The sequence below is a fragment of the Macaca fascicularis genome, chromosome 2 (genome assembly GCF_037993035.2).
Source record: "Macaca fascicularis isolate 582-1 chromosome 2, T2T-MFA8v1.1".
In the NCBI taxonomy this organism is placed as follows: domain Eukaryota; kingdom Metazoa; phylum Chordata; class Mammalia; order Primates; family Cercopithecidae; genus Macaca; species Macaca fascicularis.
The window spans coordinates 171,908,011-171,925,376 of record NC_088376.1 but is presented as its reverse complement, the minus strand read 5'-3'; the positions used below and the strand labels follow the sequence as shown (position 1 = coordinate 171,925,376).

Below are 17,366 nucleotides of genomic sequence, written 5' to 3'. Positions count from 1 at the left end.
TTTAAAGAATAAGCAATATTTTTGTCCTAGTCATTGAGATAGAATTGTAAGGCAGAAATTGCACCGTGCAGTAGAATCAGATGACCACTGTCTCAGTTCTATTAATTCCATCAACAGCTTTGTTGCTTCATCTGAGAAATATGAATAATGCTCTTCCTACTTGCCTCACATGGTTGAGATGATAGTAGAATAAGATAATATTTTATAAACTGTGAAGCTCTTTACACATGGCATTATTTCTTATGTGGTTTATTAATGTTTTTATGTTAGGACATAAGATAGTTCTATCTTCATAAATGCTTTGTATATGTCTTTGCTTCTCTAATTTGGCACAATTATAGCAGTAGTCTTTGGATCAAAGACACTTGTGTGTCAGTTACAGCTCTGTCATGATCAAATTAGTACTATGACCATGAACAAGTAAGTTACTTTATCTCAATGAGCCTCAGTTTCTCACCTAAATGGCCTATGGCACCTTGGAGCTAGAAATTTGCTGTGATTTTCGTTAGATAAGAAGAAACAATTATTTAAACAAAGGATGAAAAAATGCTCTTTCAGTATAATACTTGTGGGACTGGAGTCCTTCAATCTTTCAAGAGTGATTAGCATGTGGTTACTTAATCTTAATTTCCAGATTATCTTGGCTTTTCTATAATTTCAAAAACATAATGTACTGATAGGCTAACAAATTAATGTAGCCATTTTATTTATCACTTAAGTTTTAATCATTTAAAATACTAGTTTATGTTCATGGAGACATTATTAGACCACAGAATTTATTACTTCAGGATCTATAGTTTTCATTCCCTTTATCCTTTAATATAGTTAACTTTTTGATTTTCTAAGCACAAGTACTGAAAATGTTACCTGTGATCTTCAAAAGCATGAGACTATATAAAATCTTGTAAAATGCAGAGAGCTACAAGGTATATTAAAACCTATATTTGTTATAAGTAAACAATATTTAAAATATATGAAAATATTGATTTTCTGATATGCAACTTTGGAAAAAAATGCATTCACTAAAAATGTAATGATTATTTTGTTTATTTCAGATGGCAAGATTTATAATGGTCTGTAGATTGAAAAAATTATCTGACAATATTGTAATTGTGACTAAAGCTTTTGAAAATCAGTTTTGGAAGTATTTCTAAAATACAGTGTAAATATTTCTTATTACGACACTTTGGAGGAAAGTGTAGTGACACTCTAAAATGTTGATAGACATAGTCAAATATTAAAACATGCACTAAAGTCATGTCGTATACTGAATTACTTAATTTCAGTTCTTCTATTTTAATTCCTTCTTTAAACATGATTGGTTCTACATACAGGAACCTTTAACACCAGTGTTTACTTTTATTTTTGATCTTTGATTAATGGCAATCTAAGAACTGAATTAAACATGTAGGCTAGTGTAAATATTATATAGTATGAGGAAAATATTCTCAAAACTTATGAGAACCTTGATTTTCTTTTGCTCTTTTTTTTTTTTTTTCCTAAATGTGACAATCACATATTTTAACCTTTGCAATGCAGGATTGACCTTCCACCCACACATAAACCACCTCCTATGTATGAAGAACGATCCCCACCTTTGCCTCAGAAAGACCTGTATCAGGTATGTGTTCATGAGTACACTTAAGATAATGTGAGATACAATTAAAAAAATACTAAGCCATTTATATTATTTCTTTCAAAATGTTGTTCAGTCATTATGCATTAAAGATTACATAGCAGTACCTAAGTTTTAACTTGCTCAGTCATTTCGCTGAAACATTTAAGAGATCAAATTTTGTCAACAAGTTGTTATGGCCAGTATAGATAAGACAAATCAACATTATATTAGGCTTTTCACTGAATACTTGTTGAAGACTTACTGTTAACACAGTTTTATTGACATACAAGTTTATTGTAAAATAAAAAGTAGAAAATGAATATCTGTTGAGTAGCATGAAGGGCTTCTTTTCCTTGGAGTGTACAGTATTTTATTCTGTTTTGGAATCAGTTCCCATTAATTCATGTGAAAGTATGATTCAGTGCTTTTATCTTGTATTCTATACCTGGATTAATGTGCTGTACTTGTTATTTGAGAAAGTTATAAACTATCAGAATATTTGAATTCTTTGATTCTCAACTTTAGTGGTTGTGTTTGTATGTTTGTTTTGTCTTTTTCTCTATCACCAACACAACATATTGGATCTCTAAGCCTGTACTGGGGTTTTATAACGTCTGGGGGCATATCTTATAATACTTTCCTCCTAAAATATGTCCTGTATCTTCAGCCTGAATAAGGCAAATCATTAGCCCATCCATTCATTGATTTAATTTGGTGGAAAAATTCTAAAGGAATGTTTCTGCCAAGATGTTCTCAGCTTCTCTTCCTTAGCTGACTGTGTAGTCAGTCTACTGACCAAGAATGGGGCAGGAAGGAGCATTCCCTGGCACGTGGACCCACTGTCAGTGGGTGCTAGCTTTGTCATCTTACACAGTTAGGTGTCCTGATAGTGAAGATGTGCCATTTTTTCAGACCTTTCGTTCTCACATAAAGAGTGTAGTCTCATCTCTTGGCAAATAAATGAAATTGACAAGCAGTGTGAAATGTCATAAAATTCTTAGCTGGAGCTGTTGGGTTTTTTTGTTGTGTTTTGTTTTCGTTTTGGTTTTGGTTTGGGTTTGGGTTTGTTTTTTTGCCAGTTAGATAACTGAAAAAGTAGCTCATTAAAATGTTTTGTAGATTCCTAGATGAAGTTGGTCTGCTTTTCATAATCGATTGGCTATAGGTATTAATAATTATGTAAATTACCTTTTTGCGTCATTTTTCAGATTTTTGGTTACTTTTTGAATTTTGCTTCTTAGTTTTTTAGGAACTCTTTGATATGGATAGTAATCTTTTGTATTATATTTATCTCTTATTTTTTAACCGTATAGTGTCATATAGAAAATATTACGTTTATATGTAGTAAAAATCTATTTCTTTCATTGTGTTTGTTGGAAGTTGTGTGTTGTCTGAAATTACTTCCTTACATTTCCTTCTCTATCCTTGAACTAGAGTGTAGAAAAAAGTCTTAGAAAACTAATAGTTTTGGCTCACTTCTGTAATCCCAGCACTCTGGGAGGCCGAGACGGGCGGATCACGAGGTCAGGAGATCGAGACCATCCTGGCTAACGCGGTGAAACCCCGTCTCTACTAAAAATACAAAAAAATTAGCCAGGTGCGGTGGCGGGCACCTGTAGTCCCAGCTACTCGGGAGTCTGAGGCAGGAGAATGGCGTGAACCCGGGAGGCGGAGCTTGCAGTGAGCCGAGATTGCGCCACTGCACTCCAGCCTGGGAGACAGAGTGAGACTCCGTCTCAAAAAAAAAAAAAAAAGAAAACTAATAGTTTTATGGTTTATGTTTCATTTTAATCTGAAACTTTATTAAACTTAATAAAGAGGTAGAGACCCATTTTTTTCCCAATGGGATAACCAGTTGTCCAAATACTTTTCAATTACCTATACTTCTGCATGGTTCAAGAGCACTTTTACCCTAAGGTAAATTCTCATACATATTAGGTCTGTTTCTGAACTCTTAATTCTGTTATATTGCTATGTCTTTCTCTTCCTAAACCAGGATACTGGTATTTCAATTATAATTGTTTTATAATATGATTTGATATTCAGTAAATTCCCTTATCTCTGTTCTTGCTTTCAAAATTTTTCTTGACTTTTCTTTTCTCTGTCTGCTTCAGAATTACCTTCCCAGATTCCATAAACATTCTATTGAACTCCTGAATTAATTTAATAAGAATTGACAACTTTATGATAACGTCATTTCTTCCCATCTAGAAACCAGATAAGCCTCTATTCTGGTTTCTGGTGGGGTGTGTCTGTGTGTATGTGTGTGTGTGTGTGTGTGTGTATGCTGGAATAAAATCTCTTTCTGGTACATGCTTTCCACATTCCTATTAGGTTTACTTTAGGCATTTTAAGTATTTTGATAGTCACTGGGATTTCTCTCCACCCTCCCCCTGTGAACTTTTTAAATTGGCTATTAGCATATAGAAATGCCTGATTAAAAATATGAATCTTATATGCAGCCTCTTTTATCAAGTTTTTGATTCATTCTAATGGTTTTTCATTTTATTTTTTTAGGAATATAATCTATTTGCTGCAAATGACGTTCTCCTTTTTATCCTTTGCATATTGTGATTTCTCAGGGGAATACATATGAGGGGTTTCCTTATGTCATTCAATTTTAAATCTGATATGAAATAATTGAAGACTAATATAGAATTTCCTTGCATTAAAATTTTTGAAAACACTGCATTCTATGAATAATGCTGTTTTTTAGCCTTGATTTGAAAGAATTAAAAACATTGTGAAAACTATTTTCCAAATCAAGTAAAATGATGTAGGGAACATTTTCAGGAAAACATATCTAATATTTTGAATATAGTTGGATTTCTGATATGGAAAAATCTTAATGAAAATGTGAATCTTTTAGAATAGTCTGTGTTTCAGCCTAAAGTAGCATTTACTCTAGAAATGATGACCAGGAGATCCCATGAAATGGATATTTATTTGACTCTACTGAGAATGATAATAGGAATTTCAGTTTAGCAGCAATATTACGGGGAATGAGGCTTTTGAAGTTATTTTTACAGTGCTGACATACCATGTTAATAAAAGCTTTTCAATCGCTTGAACTATCATGAGATTTTTCTCTCCTTATACCTATTTTCACAGTAGTTGTCTGTCAGATGATTTTTGGTAAATGTTTAATTTTTAACAATCCTAAAACAGTTTTATGAACAGTATTTCATGTATAAGAATACACATACCAGTTTTCATGACAGATATTTGGTTTATGTATACACAATATGTATATTTGTATATGTGTGTGTAAGCTTTCTATGTGATGAAATGTAATATATGCATAAAGTACTTTAATGAATGACACAGAATATAAAAAGCTTATTGGTATGTTTTTAGATTCCACATAGCAACTAACCTTAAGAAACTACCACTTGTAGCATTTTAGTTTAGTATTGCAGAAGTATTTTTCTAATTATCTGAAGACTATTGAAATAGTCTCCCTTTTCCAACTAATGTATTTGTGTGAAGCTTTTATTTTTCTTTATATACTTCAACTAAACAACATATTATGGTAGACTGAATGCTGTAGCAGATATGAAAATCAAACTTTCCTCTTTTGACCCAGATATTAAAAGATTTATAAAATTTAGGAGATACTGTTTATATTAACCTATAATAGGTTTCCTATTCTTTTTAAATGAATTAAATTTTTAAAAACTCTTAGTTTAAATGAATAACATGATAAATATAGATAGCTGTTATTCCTATAAATGAAAGTGCTTGGGGTTCTCAAAATGTAAAAGTTCGTAAAGGGGTCCTGGGGCCAAAAATTTGAGAACTGCTGTTGTAAATTGTAAGTGGTATGAAGGCAGGGGTCATGTCACTGTGGTTTAGTACCATAATCTTAGTGCATAATACAGTGCTTGGCACATATAAGTACCTGATAATTTTTTTTTAATTAGATCAAAATTGTATATTTTCGTGATATACAACATGCAACGCGATGCTTTAATGTATGTGGAATAACTAAAGCAAATTAACATATGCATCACCTTATGTATTCTGATAAACAGTTTTTGAATGAGTAGGTGAAAGAATCAAGCCCTTTTTTATATCCTCTTCAGTTTATAATCTGTGAAAATTTCTGCATCATTTATTTATTTATTTATTTATTTATTTATTTTTTTGAGACGGAGTCTCGCTGTGTCTCCCAGGCTGGAGTGCAGTGGCGCGATCTCGGCTCACTGCAAGCTCCGCCCCCTGGGTTCACGCCATTCTCCCGACTCAGCCTCCCAAGTAGCTGGGACTACAGGCGCCCGCTACCACGCCCGGCTAATTTTTTTGTATTTTTAGTAGAGACGGGGTTTTACCGTGTTAGCCAGGATAGTCTCGATCTCCTGACCTCGTGATCCACCCGCCTCGGCCTCCCAAAGTGCTGGGATTACAGGCTTGAGCCACCGCGCCCGGCCTCTGCATCATTTATAATATCCGTATCACAGATACTATATTTCAGTATATTTAATGTCAGTGTCCATAATATCACTGTATCAAGTATGAGATATCAATATATAATATATGTAAAAGAACAGAGAAAAACAGACTATAGAAATATTTTTAAATGTTAGCAATTATCTTTGTAATAGATTTCTCAGTGAATATTATTTTTTTAATATTTTCTGTAGTTTCTGTTTTTTCTGCAGTGCCTTTACCCGCCTCTGTAAGTAGCCTTTTAGCATAAGAAAATAGAGATCTATTGAATACCTGAGTCGCTGACCTGGAATGTTAAGCTAGTCATACTGGTCAGTGTGTCAGCAGTGTTAACTATCTGAAAAAACTGAATTTCTTTCCAATAATTTACTATAGTATATTTCTTTCTTTAGTAAATGTTTGTAAATATTCATGACAGTGTTAGTAGAGAAAGAATGTTGTTACATGTTTTGAAGTGTATAGATAATACATACACAACAATATAAAGAGTTGTTTTCTAAGGTCTCATTCCCATACCTATTTACCCTACCCCCATCATCTACAGATAACCACTTTTATTAATTTATGTCTTCGTACTGTTTCTTTAAGCATAGACAAGAAAACACACACACGCACACACACTCAGGTGCATTTTAATTTATTTTCCCCCTGTTTAAAAGTAATGTATACATATACCTTGTTACATATCTTGCCATTTTCTCCTAAAATATACTGCAGATCTTTTATTATTGAGATGCAGAGAGCATTCTCAACCTTTTTTATGTCTACATAGTATTGTAATGTGTGTATATTACGTAGTTTGCAATGTCAAAAGATTTTAATAAACCAATAATGCTATAACGAATAGCCTGGTATCTATGCTCTTTTGTATGTATGCAAGTATCTGCAGGGTAAATTTTTAAATTTGATCTTGCTACATCAAACAGTAAATGTATTTATAGTTTTGATATATATTGCCAAATAATCCTCTATAAGAACTGTACTATTTTGCACTTCTACTAATAATATATAAAAATACCTGTTTCTCCACAACCTCACCAATAGTATGTATATGTATTCCTCTTGATTATTGCTAATCTGATAGGAATGGCACGTACATATAATTGTAATTTTGCAATCTTTTAGTGAGTTTCTGCATCCTTTCAAGTGTTTAAAAAGCCATTTTTTCCTGCAAATTGTTATTCTTTTGTCTATTTATTTATTGGACAAAATTGTGATGAACGTTTTCTAAACGTTTTATAAGTAGATGTGAAAATATTTTGTTTCATGTGCATTGCTCCATGGTATCCAAATCTGTGGCAAAAACAGTTTAGTAAGATGAATCATGTGTCTCCATTGGTTTATGTTATAAGAAGTTTTAGAAAAGCAAAACAATTATGGTTGGAACTCAAATGTTACTAAAATTTGTGGTTTTAAGAATTTAAGTTCAAGAGATAAGTCCCTCCAGGTATTCAGTTATAATCAGGCCATATTTCATTTAAACCTTTCTTGAACCCATTCACTTTTCTCCTCTTTATAGTTTCATGTATTTTTATTATATCTTTTTAAAAGTCATTTTTCCAATACATCATTGCCATCTTCCAATAGTAATTTTTAGGTAGGCTGCTTTTGTTAGTAATCATTGATGGTCTTATTTTCTCTCAGGATCTGAATATTTTAACATGTTTCCAGGCACTACCAGTAGTTATGATCTTTGGGATTAGGGAAGGGAGAGAGGAATATGATAGAAGAGTTAATATTTTTTTCCCAAATTATATAAAAGTATATGACCGAGTGGATTATTCAAATAAGGATTATTTCTAGCATAGTTTTCCCCTTGAGTAGAAAAATGTTTTCATCTTTCATATTGCCTTCAGTTAGTAAGTACTGGCAGTTATTGAGACAAGTAGTGCAAGAATTGTGGGTCCTTATTCTGCTCTGAGGTGAAAAAAAATTTTGTGATCAACAAAGCTCGGTTAAAATAATGATTTATTAACTAATTTTAGTTGGGGAGCGCCCTTCAAAGCAAAAAGAAATATTAAAAATCTAAATATCTAAAAATATTTGTCAAGAATCATAAATTTAAAGGAGATATAGCTGTAACATGTGAAGTGTAAAAGATTGATGTCTTCATCATATCAAAGCTTTTGCTATCTGTCTTATAAATGAGAAAAAGATAAGCTTGTTTTATAAGGGTTTATAGGGATTAATAAACTAATATATGCTACATCCTTAGAATAGTGCCTGACAACACAGTAATTACTGTGCATTTGCTATTATTATTTTAAAAGAAGCTGTATAATTCTTGATAAAAATATTAAAGATGCTAAGCAGTGAAATTATTTCAGTAGAAAAACAAAGCTGATGCCACTTTGATTTATTTAAACTTAGCATATGTTTCTTTTGGAAATATTCATACCTTTATTATAACCTTAGTAGTGCTTGAAATGAAACTAGAATATATGGGATCTACAATTTTTGATTCATAGTAGTGTTTTGTTTTTTTTCCTTTGTCATTCATTTATCAAATAAATATTTCTTGAATATTTAATATGTGCCAGTACTGAGAATATGTAGTTAATAAAAGATGAAAAAAATTGTCTATGGAGCTTACGTTTTAGTGATGAATGGACAACATCTATGGTGACAGCTTTCTTCCTTTTTTAAGAAGAGCTTTATTAAAATGTTAATTAACACACACTAAACTTCACATATTAGGAATGTAAATTTGATATGTTTTACATATACTGCGCACACACACAAATATACCTGGCAGATATCACCACAATGAAAATACTGTACATATCCATCATTTCCAAAAGTCCTAGTGTCCCTTTGTAATCTCCCCCCTCTAGTCCTTTACCAGCTTCTCTTTCATATCCTCTGGAAACTAACCACTCATCTGCTTTCTGTCATGTATTAGTTTACATATTCTCAAATTTTACACAAATTTTATACAATTTGTTCTCTCTTTTGGTCTTGCTTCTTTCACTTTACATAGCAATTCTGAGATTCATTCATGTTATGTTGATCAGTAGTTAATTCCTTTTACGTAGCTATAATATACTGCATTTTTGTTTATATATTTATCTGTTGATGGACATTTTTGTTTCCAGTTTGAGACTATTACAGAGTTGCTATGAACATTTATGTACAAGTCTTTGTGTAAATATATGCTTTCATTTCTCTTGGGTAAACACCTAGGAGTGGAATGACTGGGTCATATGGTAAGTGTGTGTTTAACTTTCTAAGAAAATGCCAAACTGTCATCCTAAATGGTTTTACCATTTATGTTCCTATCAGCCATGTGAGTTGCTTCATACCCTTACCAACACTTACTATGATCAGACATTAAAATTTTTAGATATTCTAATAGTTGTGTGGTTGTGTTTTATTTAGGTTTATATTTTCATTTTTCCTAGTTACTAATATGTAGAACATTTTTTCATTTGCTGGTTTGTCATCAGTTTATGTTCTTTGGTGAAATATCTGTTCAGATTTTTCATTTTTATTGGATCACTTTCTTATTGATGAGTTTTGAGAGTTCTTTATATATTTTAGATACAAATCCTTTGTCAGCTATATAATTAGCAGATATTTTCTCCTATTCTTTTGCTTGTCATTCTCTTTAACAGTGACTTTCTTTTCTTTTCTTTTTTTTTGAAACAAGTCTTGCTCTGTTGCCAGACTGGAGTGCAGTGGTGCAATCTTGGCTCACTGCAACTTCCTGCTCCCGGGTTCGAGCGATTCTCCTGCCTCAGCCTCCCAAGTAGCTGGGACTACAGGCGCACACCAGCAGGCCCAGCTAATTTCTGTATTTTAGTAGAGATGGGGTTTCACCATGTTGTCCAGGATAATCTTGATCTCTTGACCTCGTGATCCGCCCACCTCAGCCTCCCAAAGTGTTGGGATTGCGGGCGTGAGCCACTGCGCCCAGTCAACAGTGACTTTTTAAAAGAAGATGTTAATTTTGATGATATTCAGATTATATGATAACAATGTAGTGCTATGCTTTTATCTCTGGAATGGGGCTGTGGAGGACCTATTTTTTGTTAGTTGTCGTTTTATTTAATCAAAACTTGATTGACTCATGAGTAAACAGAAATAAGGAACCATTGAAGCTTAATGTGGTAAGCCAAGTACAATGAAATTTCCTCCCAATTTCAGAGCACCTAGTAGCTTTCTTCATAAAAGCATGATGTTTATGTATTGGGAGCAGTTCCTTTGTAAATACGAAGAAGTCTGGACAGAGAGCTGAACTATTTATAAATGTTCAGAACAAAGAAACTAAATTGTTGTCAGAGAATGGACATATTATTTGTGAATTAAATTTTACATAACCACTATTAATCTAATTTTACTTTGAATTTGGCCATTTAGTGTTGATTTTATTCTGAACAGATGGTTTTGTTGAAGTTCTTTTGATACGTTAAAAATAGAAAATTGGTCTATTTATGGACTTCTGAGAGAATAAAAATTAGGCTAAATTAAGGCTGCCCTAAGTGGAGAGTTGTCCAAGTTAGCTATCTTCATATTGTGACATTAGCAATGCCAGTGAGACCTCAGTGCTTGCCTTACTTCCCAGGATTAGAGATTAATAATATCCGTTACTACCTGTTTACACGAAAATACCAATGGGGAGACTATCTCAGGCTATTGATAACCCTCCTTATATATGAGCACAGTAATCTTATATCCTAGAATGTCCAGGATTGTCCTGATTTCACGTATTTATGTCCTAGTGCCAGTATGTATTTAAGTCCATGTAGCCTGACTTTGAGCTGCTAAATAATCATGGTGTTATATTAACTCCTGTGATAGTGTTCCACTGAAAACATGACTTTTCGACTTTTATCTCAAATCACCAGCCTTCACTGGTACTTAAAGCTCTCTAAGATACTTCTCTAGTACTCTGGAAGTGTCTTAGAACAAATTTATTGAATACTTAGCACACTTTTGTTTTTGAATCTATTCAGATACCTTAAATAAAATGAAATTAGAATTAAAACTTTTGTTAAAGTAAAATTTTTATTTAGAAACATCTTAAGTTTGAAGAAGACATGTTAGAATGAATTAATTTAAATGTTTATAAAGAGTTCATTGGTTAAAAAAAAATAGACCATAACTCTTTAAAAGGCTACAGTTTTCAAGTAAGTTAGAAATACTAGATTAAATTCAAGATACGTTTTGGTTTAGAAAGATTTAAAATGCCAAAAATTAAGAAATGTTTAAAAATAACTGAATAAATGGGAAAACATTCAAAAGGATTTGTTTTGGGGAAAGTAGTCATGACCACAGTTTATTCTTGGTTGAGTTGACCTTATCTGCAGCCACCAAATTATTCCATTTTCTTTTATGAGAATGGGAATCTTTAACCCAGTTTGCCTTGGCAAACTGTCAGATAGGTTTCCATAGCTACCAAGCTACCATAGTTCAAATTCCTGTTTCTAGGCATGATAATAGACATAGTTACCTCTCTTTCCCCACAGACATGTTTTCACCACTGGCTAAATCTGGTTGTGGTATGATTCCAAATTTATTTTGCTGGTTTCTTGGAACATATTTTCAAACCCAGATGTTCATCCACTTAGGTTTTTGTATAATAACATCCCATTATTTGATTTATTGATATATCTTGATTGGGAATGTGTTCAGGGCAAGCAGTTAGCCAGTTGGTAACTCCATCTTTTTAAATATATATCACTTGCTACTTGGGAATCTTATTCTGAGAAATAAGCCCCACAGTAACATATGTGTATTTTTGGGCATGTAAATTAAAATGTTAATCTTGAAATTCAGACTAAACAGCATTTTATTATTGAAAAGTTAGTAAGACCCACTGTTTTAGGGGAGGGGCCCTATCTGGAGTGGTACTTTAGTTTGAATCATTGATACTGCTTTACAAATATGTTTCAAAACGCATTAGGCCTGTTAAAATCATTTTCATATTTACTAACATGTCACAACTTACTTTCCTTACCTTTGATTAATAGCAAAATACATAGGTTACACATTCATATTCAGGATCATTCTTTTTGATGAGTTTCCATGACAACCAAACAAAAAACTTAGAACTTAAAATACATTAAATTCTTTTAGGCCTACTTCTGGTTTTTCAAGAGATCCAGCTTGAGTTCATTTAACATTTCTTTTTTTTTTTTATTTCTTTTTTTTTTTTTTTTTTTTTTTTTTTTTTTTTGAGACGGAGTTTTGCCCTGTCCCCCTGGCTGGAGTGCAGTGGCACTATCTCGGCTCACTGCAAGCTCCGCCTCCCGGGATCATGCCATTCTCCTGCCTCAGCCTCCCGAGTAGCTGGGACTACAGGCGCTCGCCACCGCGCCCGGCTAATTTTTTTGTATTTTTAGTAGAGACGGGGTTTCACCATGTTAGCCAGGATGGTCTCGATCTCCTGACCTTGTGATCCGCCCGCCTCGGCCTCCCAAAGTGCTGGGATTACAAGCGTGAGCCACCGCGCCCGGCTTCATTTAACATTTCTATGACTGCATAATTTGTCTGTTTCTTCCACAGAGCCAAACTCCATGATGATTTCTTACTGTTCCATTGATGGGGGAGTGTAGTTTTTCTTTATAATTTTAAAAAACAGAACTTGAACCGCAAGGTGAAGGTCACAAGAAGGTAGAATAGAATACTCAGCATAAGATGACGTTTCCAATAATTAGATTTGTCTGATAGTGGGGCTGATACTTTGCACAGTAATACTGACATTGTGTATTGGACTCAGCTTTTGTCTATTGTTGTAGGTTATAGGAAGCATTCCTGCATTGGGAATAAAGTTACGTTTTAAGGCCTCTTCCAGTTCTACATCTTGACTCCTTTTTTTTCCCCTGGGAAAATAATACAGATGGTAGATTCAAAAGTAACATTGGTATTACTTGAGACCAATGTTCTACATAGATATCTTCATGTGATTCTTAGTGTAACATTTAACTATACAGTTGATTAGTTAATGGGTTATTATAAAAGCACACACAGTAGAAGTAACCAACACTATTCTGTACATGTTTTCGAGTTTCATTTTAAGAACTGTTGCCAATCCAAATATCATTGAATTTAAAAAACAATGTAGACAAAAATTACTTCAAATTTTTTTTTGCTTTAAGAACAAGATTTTCTTCTTAAAAATGTGAATTAAACATTGTATTTTGGTTGCTTTACACTTAGGACTATTTGACAGCTCACATAGATACTAGAAGCTTAAAATGCACTTTGAATGATATCTTTACAGTAGCTTTAACCACAATGAATATAGATGAGATATAAAACTTGCTGTCGGTGGAGTATTTTTTGTACATAAGTAACTTTAGAAGAATGAGATTTGTTAAAGGCCTTTAAAAGGAAATGCTTAGCTTTATGAAGATTCGTATTTTAAATTCATTGGCACTTTACAGAAGGTAATAATCTCAATTTCAGATGTTTGGCGGGCGGTAATTCTATAGACTATCAGTCCTGTTTATGAAAAGAAATGGCATGTAAATGTATTTGTCTGAAACTTTTCAAATGCCTTATTATTGATACATGTATTCCCAAGGAAACCACAAATACCTTTTTAGAAAAATAATGTAAAATAGTAGCTTTACTTTTAAGTAGAACCTGAGAAATTGCAGACTATATTTAAGAAAAGGTAGTTACAAAGTTGAATAATTTTACTGTGGGTATTTCCCATTGAGAAATGAACTGCATGTATAATTGTTAAACCATGTGTGGCATGTTTACACACACACACACACACACATTAATTGTACCAGATCATAAAAACATAAAACTTAAAGTGATAAGTTGGACTTCATTAAAATTAAAAACTTTAGGTCTTTGAAAGACACCATTAGGAAAGCAAAGGCAAACCACAGACACAAACAAAATTTGTATCAGACAAAAGACTATCTTCCAGAATATATGAAGAAGTCTTAGAACTCAATAGGAAGACAACCCAGTTTTTTAAAATGAGCAGATTTATTTAGACTTTTTGTCAAAGAAAATGTACTAATGGCCAATAAGCACATGAAAAAATACTCAACATTACTAGTCACCAGATAAATACAAGTTAAACCACAATGAATTGCCACTGCACATCCATTAGATTTGCTAACATTAAGACTGACTGAACTGTTTGTTGATATTATAATTAATAGCTTCCAGTTTCTTTTGTAAATCTGTTTTTATACGTGCTGAGTTTATATAACAATTTATACTTAATTTTATTATTTTCTATTTTTGCTCTAGTAGGTTTATATTTTATTGTTTTCTATTCTTACATCCCAAAATACTGCATGTAATTGTAAGTCCAAACACCAAAATTGTTCTGGGGGAATATTCCTTCACTTCCACTCCCATTATAGTTCTTGTATACAGGGATTTATAATGAGTATGGTTTTTGGCTCATAAAAAGTTACTCAAGTTTATTTTTATTTTAAAGTCCTCTACAACTGAGTAATCCTATCCTTGATGGTAGTTTTCCATAGTGAACTAACTGGAATTAATTAAGTAATCCACTGTACTCTTTTTTTTTTTTTTTTCTTTTTAAGTGAGGAATGTGATATTATGAGTTACCTAACTTGACAAGGGAGAGAGTTGTCAGGGCAGCACATGGCAAGTATGAGTCATTGCCCTGGAGTTGGAAACACCATTTGAGGTCTCAAAGCTCAGTCTTCTACTCAAGGCGAAATTTCCTCCAACATCACTCCTAAAAGATCGCCATCTAGCTTTCAACTGAAAACACTTCAGTTAACAATTTTACTACCTCATGAGACATTATATTTCTTTTTTGATAGGCCAAATTGCTAGCAAATTAGAAATCTACCCTCCTTTCAACTTAATTAGCCCTGATTATGATCTCTGTAATTTTAAAAAATCTCTTAAGCATTTTAAGCTACATTTATTAAGAACATAAATTTCTTAGCCCACTTTTTCTACAAAAATTAAATGCTTGCAACAATCCTTCAGGAATTGTTTGATAGCCTTTCAAGTATTTAAAGTTCTCTGACTTGCTGTCACTATTTTATTTAAACTAGCTTGAGTACTCCCAGTATTTTTAACCATTTCTAATATAATGTATTTTATCTCCCCTCACTGGTCCCTGTGTTTCATTTCATTGAAATGTAATATTCATCATGAAATATGTTTCTGGAACAAAATAGAATACTCCATGGTGATAAGTGCCAAATGAATTTATAACCTTTTCTAATCCCTGTACTTCTGTTAAAGTTATCTGCTTCCATTTCTGCATGTATGTATATATATTTCACAGCTAGCTACCATCTTAGTATCTTAAAATCCCTGTCAATTCAGACATCTTCCATACAGATATATTCATTTTGTTAACCTAATTGTGTTTCTGTCTCTTAAATTTAACCTTTCTTTTAGATTAATGTTCCTTTTTTGCCAGTTTTTTTTTTTTACAGTCAAGATTCATAAATTTTGATTTTTCTAGTGCCCTGAACTGATGTGAAAAATGGGAAACCAAAGTGATAAGACTCAAAACAACAGTAAAAGGAAATGGCCAAACCCAGTTGGATTATCAAAATCAGTTATTAGTATCTTGCTATTTTTACCCATGTTTCACATTAACTCTTTTTTACATGATTTTTATTTTACTTTATATATTTTTCCACTGTATAGATTTTTTTTCTTTTTGCAACCAAAGTGATGATCATATATTTTCCAATTTTAAAAATTATTTCTAGTGGAAAATTGGAGCTAAAGGGAGAATAAAATAGAATGGAGTTTAGGGGGCTGGGCACAGTGGCTAATGCCTATAATCCCGGCACTTTGGGAGGCCAAGGCAGGAGGATCAGGAGGTCAGGAGATCGAGACCATCCTGGCTAACACGGTGAAACCCCGTCTCTACTAAAAATACAAAAACTTAGCCGGACATGGTGGTGGGCACCTGTAGTCCCAGCGACTCGGGAGGCTGAGGCAGGAGAATGGCGTGAACCTGGGAGGCAGAGCTTGCAGTGAACTGAGATAGCACCACTGCAGTCCAGCCTGGGCGACAGAGCGAGACTACGTCTCAAAAAAAATAAAAAAGAATGGAGAGTAGGGAAGATGAGTTTTGGGAACGGAATTAGAGAATGAATTTATATCTCTAGTAATCTTGAAAGTAAGAATTAGTGTGACGGTATGGAGTAAAAGTAGAGCAGGGAGAAATGGTAGATATGTGTGAGCTTCCAAAGCTTTTCAAACACAACCTGGAGACATAAGGCGTATTATACTAATGAGGTAATTAAAGTTTCAAACAGAAATTGCTGTCTCACGGTGTTAGTCTGGCACCATATCCACCTTGTTTCTGGTGGTTAAATGCTGCCACTTGGCCTTTGTCACCGCAAAATGCCATTTTTTTTAACCCACTGCCATGCTTGGGTCTACAGAGAAGAGCAACCAGTGAATTCTCAAGGATGCCAGATCTCCCCTCATGAATGTATTTCACACAGAATTGGTGAAGGGAATGTTCTCAAGACCTCTGGAGCAGGGGTCCCCAACCCCCATGCCACAGACCAGTAGTGGTCTGTGGCTTGTTAGGAACCAGGCCACACAGCAGCAGGGGAGTGAGCATTACCGCCTGAGCTCCACCTCCTGTCAGATCAGCAGTGGCATCAGATTCTCATAGGAGCGCAAACTATTGCGAACTGTGCATGCAAGGGATCTAGGTTGCATGCTCCTTGTGGAACAGTTTCATCCCGAAACCATCCCCTGTACCCTGATCCATGGAAAAAATGTCTTCCATGAAACCCATCCCTCGTTCCAAAAAGGTTGGTCACTGCTGTTCTGGAGGACAAAGTTAACAGGTGATTAAACAGATCTTACATAAGAGAAATCCACCTTAGCATTTTATCTCCTTAAGCATTTGAATTCTTTCTTCTACAGTATATCAAGGAAGTTCTAGAATTTCACCTTCATTTAGTGTAGTCCACCTTTGAGCCTGGATTTCAGTCAGCCAGCCAACCTGTTACCACTAATAGCCACTCCAATACATTGAATCCAGAATCACAACTTAGCAGATCTGTATAAACAAATTTTAAGTCAACATTATGATCCTTCCATTCTGATTCCAACCCCTTAGCATCCCTTTCCATGTAGATTCTTAAGATTTCTCTCTCTAATTTGGCAATATCTTGCAGGGTTTTCTTGGGAGGGCAGGTCACTCTTTGTGATTTAACCTCTGAGTTAAATAGATCTTGAAAATTAAACACTGCCTTTGAAAAAAAACTCAGTCATAGACAGTTAAAAGGAAATATTTGGCACTCATATCATTGATATGGTTTGGCAGTGTCCCCACCTAAATCTCATCTTGAATTGTAGTTCC

General features: G+C 33.6%; 1 protein-coding gene across 3 annotated transcripts in view; it reads left to right on the top strand.

Annotated features, from left to right (window-relative positions):
- NECTIN3 (nectin cell adhesion molecule 3) overlaps window positions 1-17,366 on the top strand; it is a 123,367-nt gene that overhangs the window by 69,718 nt on the left and 36,283 nt on the right. For 2 of the 3 annotated variants that reach the window (XM_005548201.5, XM_005548202.5), the window contains exon 7: window positions 1,540-1,621. In XM_005548201.5, coding sequence (XP_005548258.1) covers window positions 1,540-1,621 — 82 coding nt within the window. Of the gene's footprint in view, window positions 1-1,539; window positions 1,622-4,135; window positions 4,208-17,366 lie in introns of those variants that run through there. The other variant, XM_005548203.5, reaches the window with a different exon arrangement.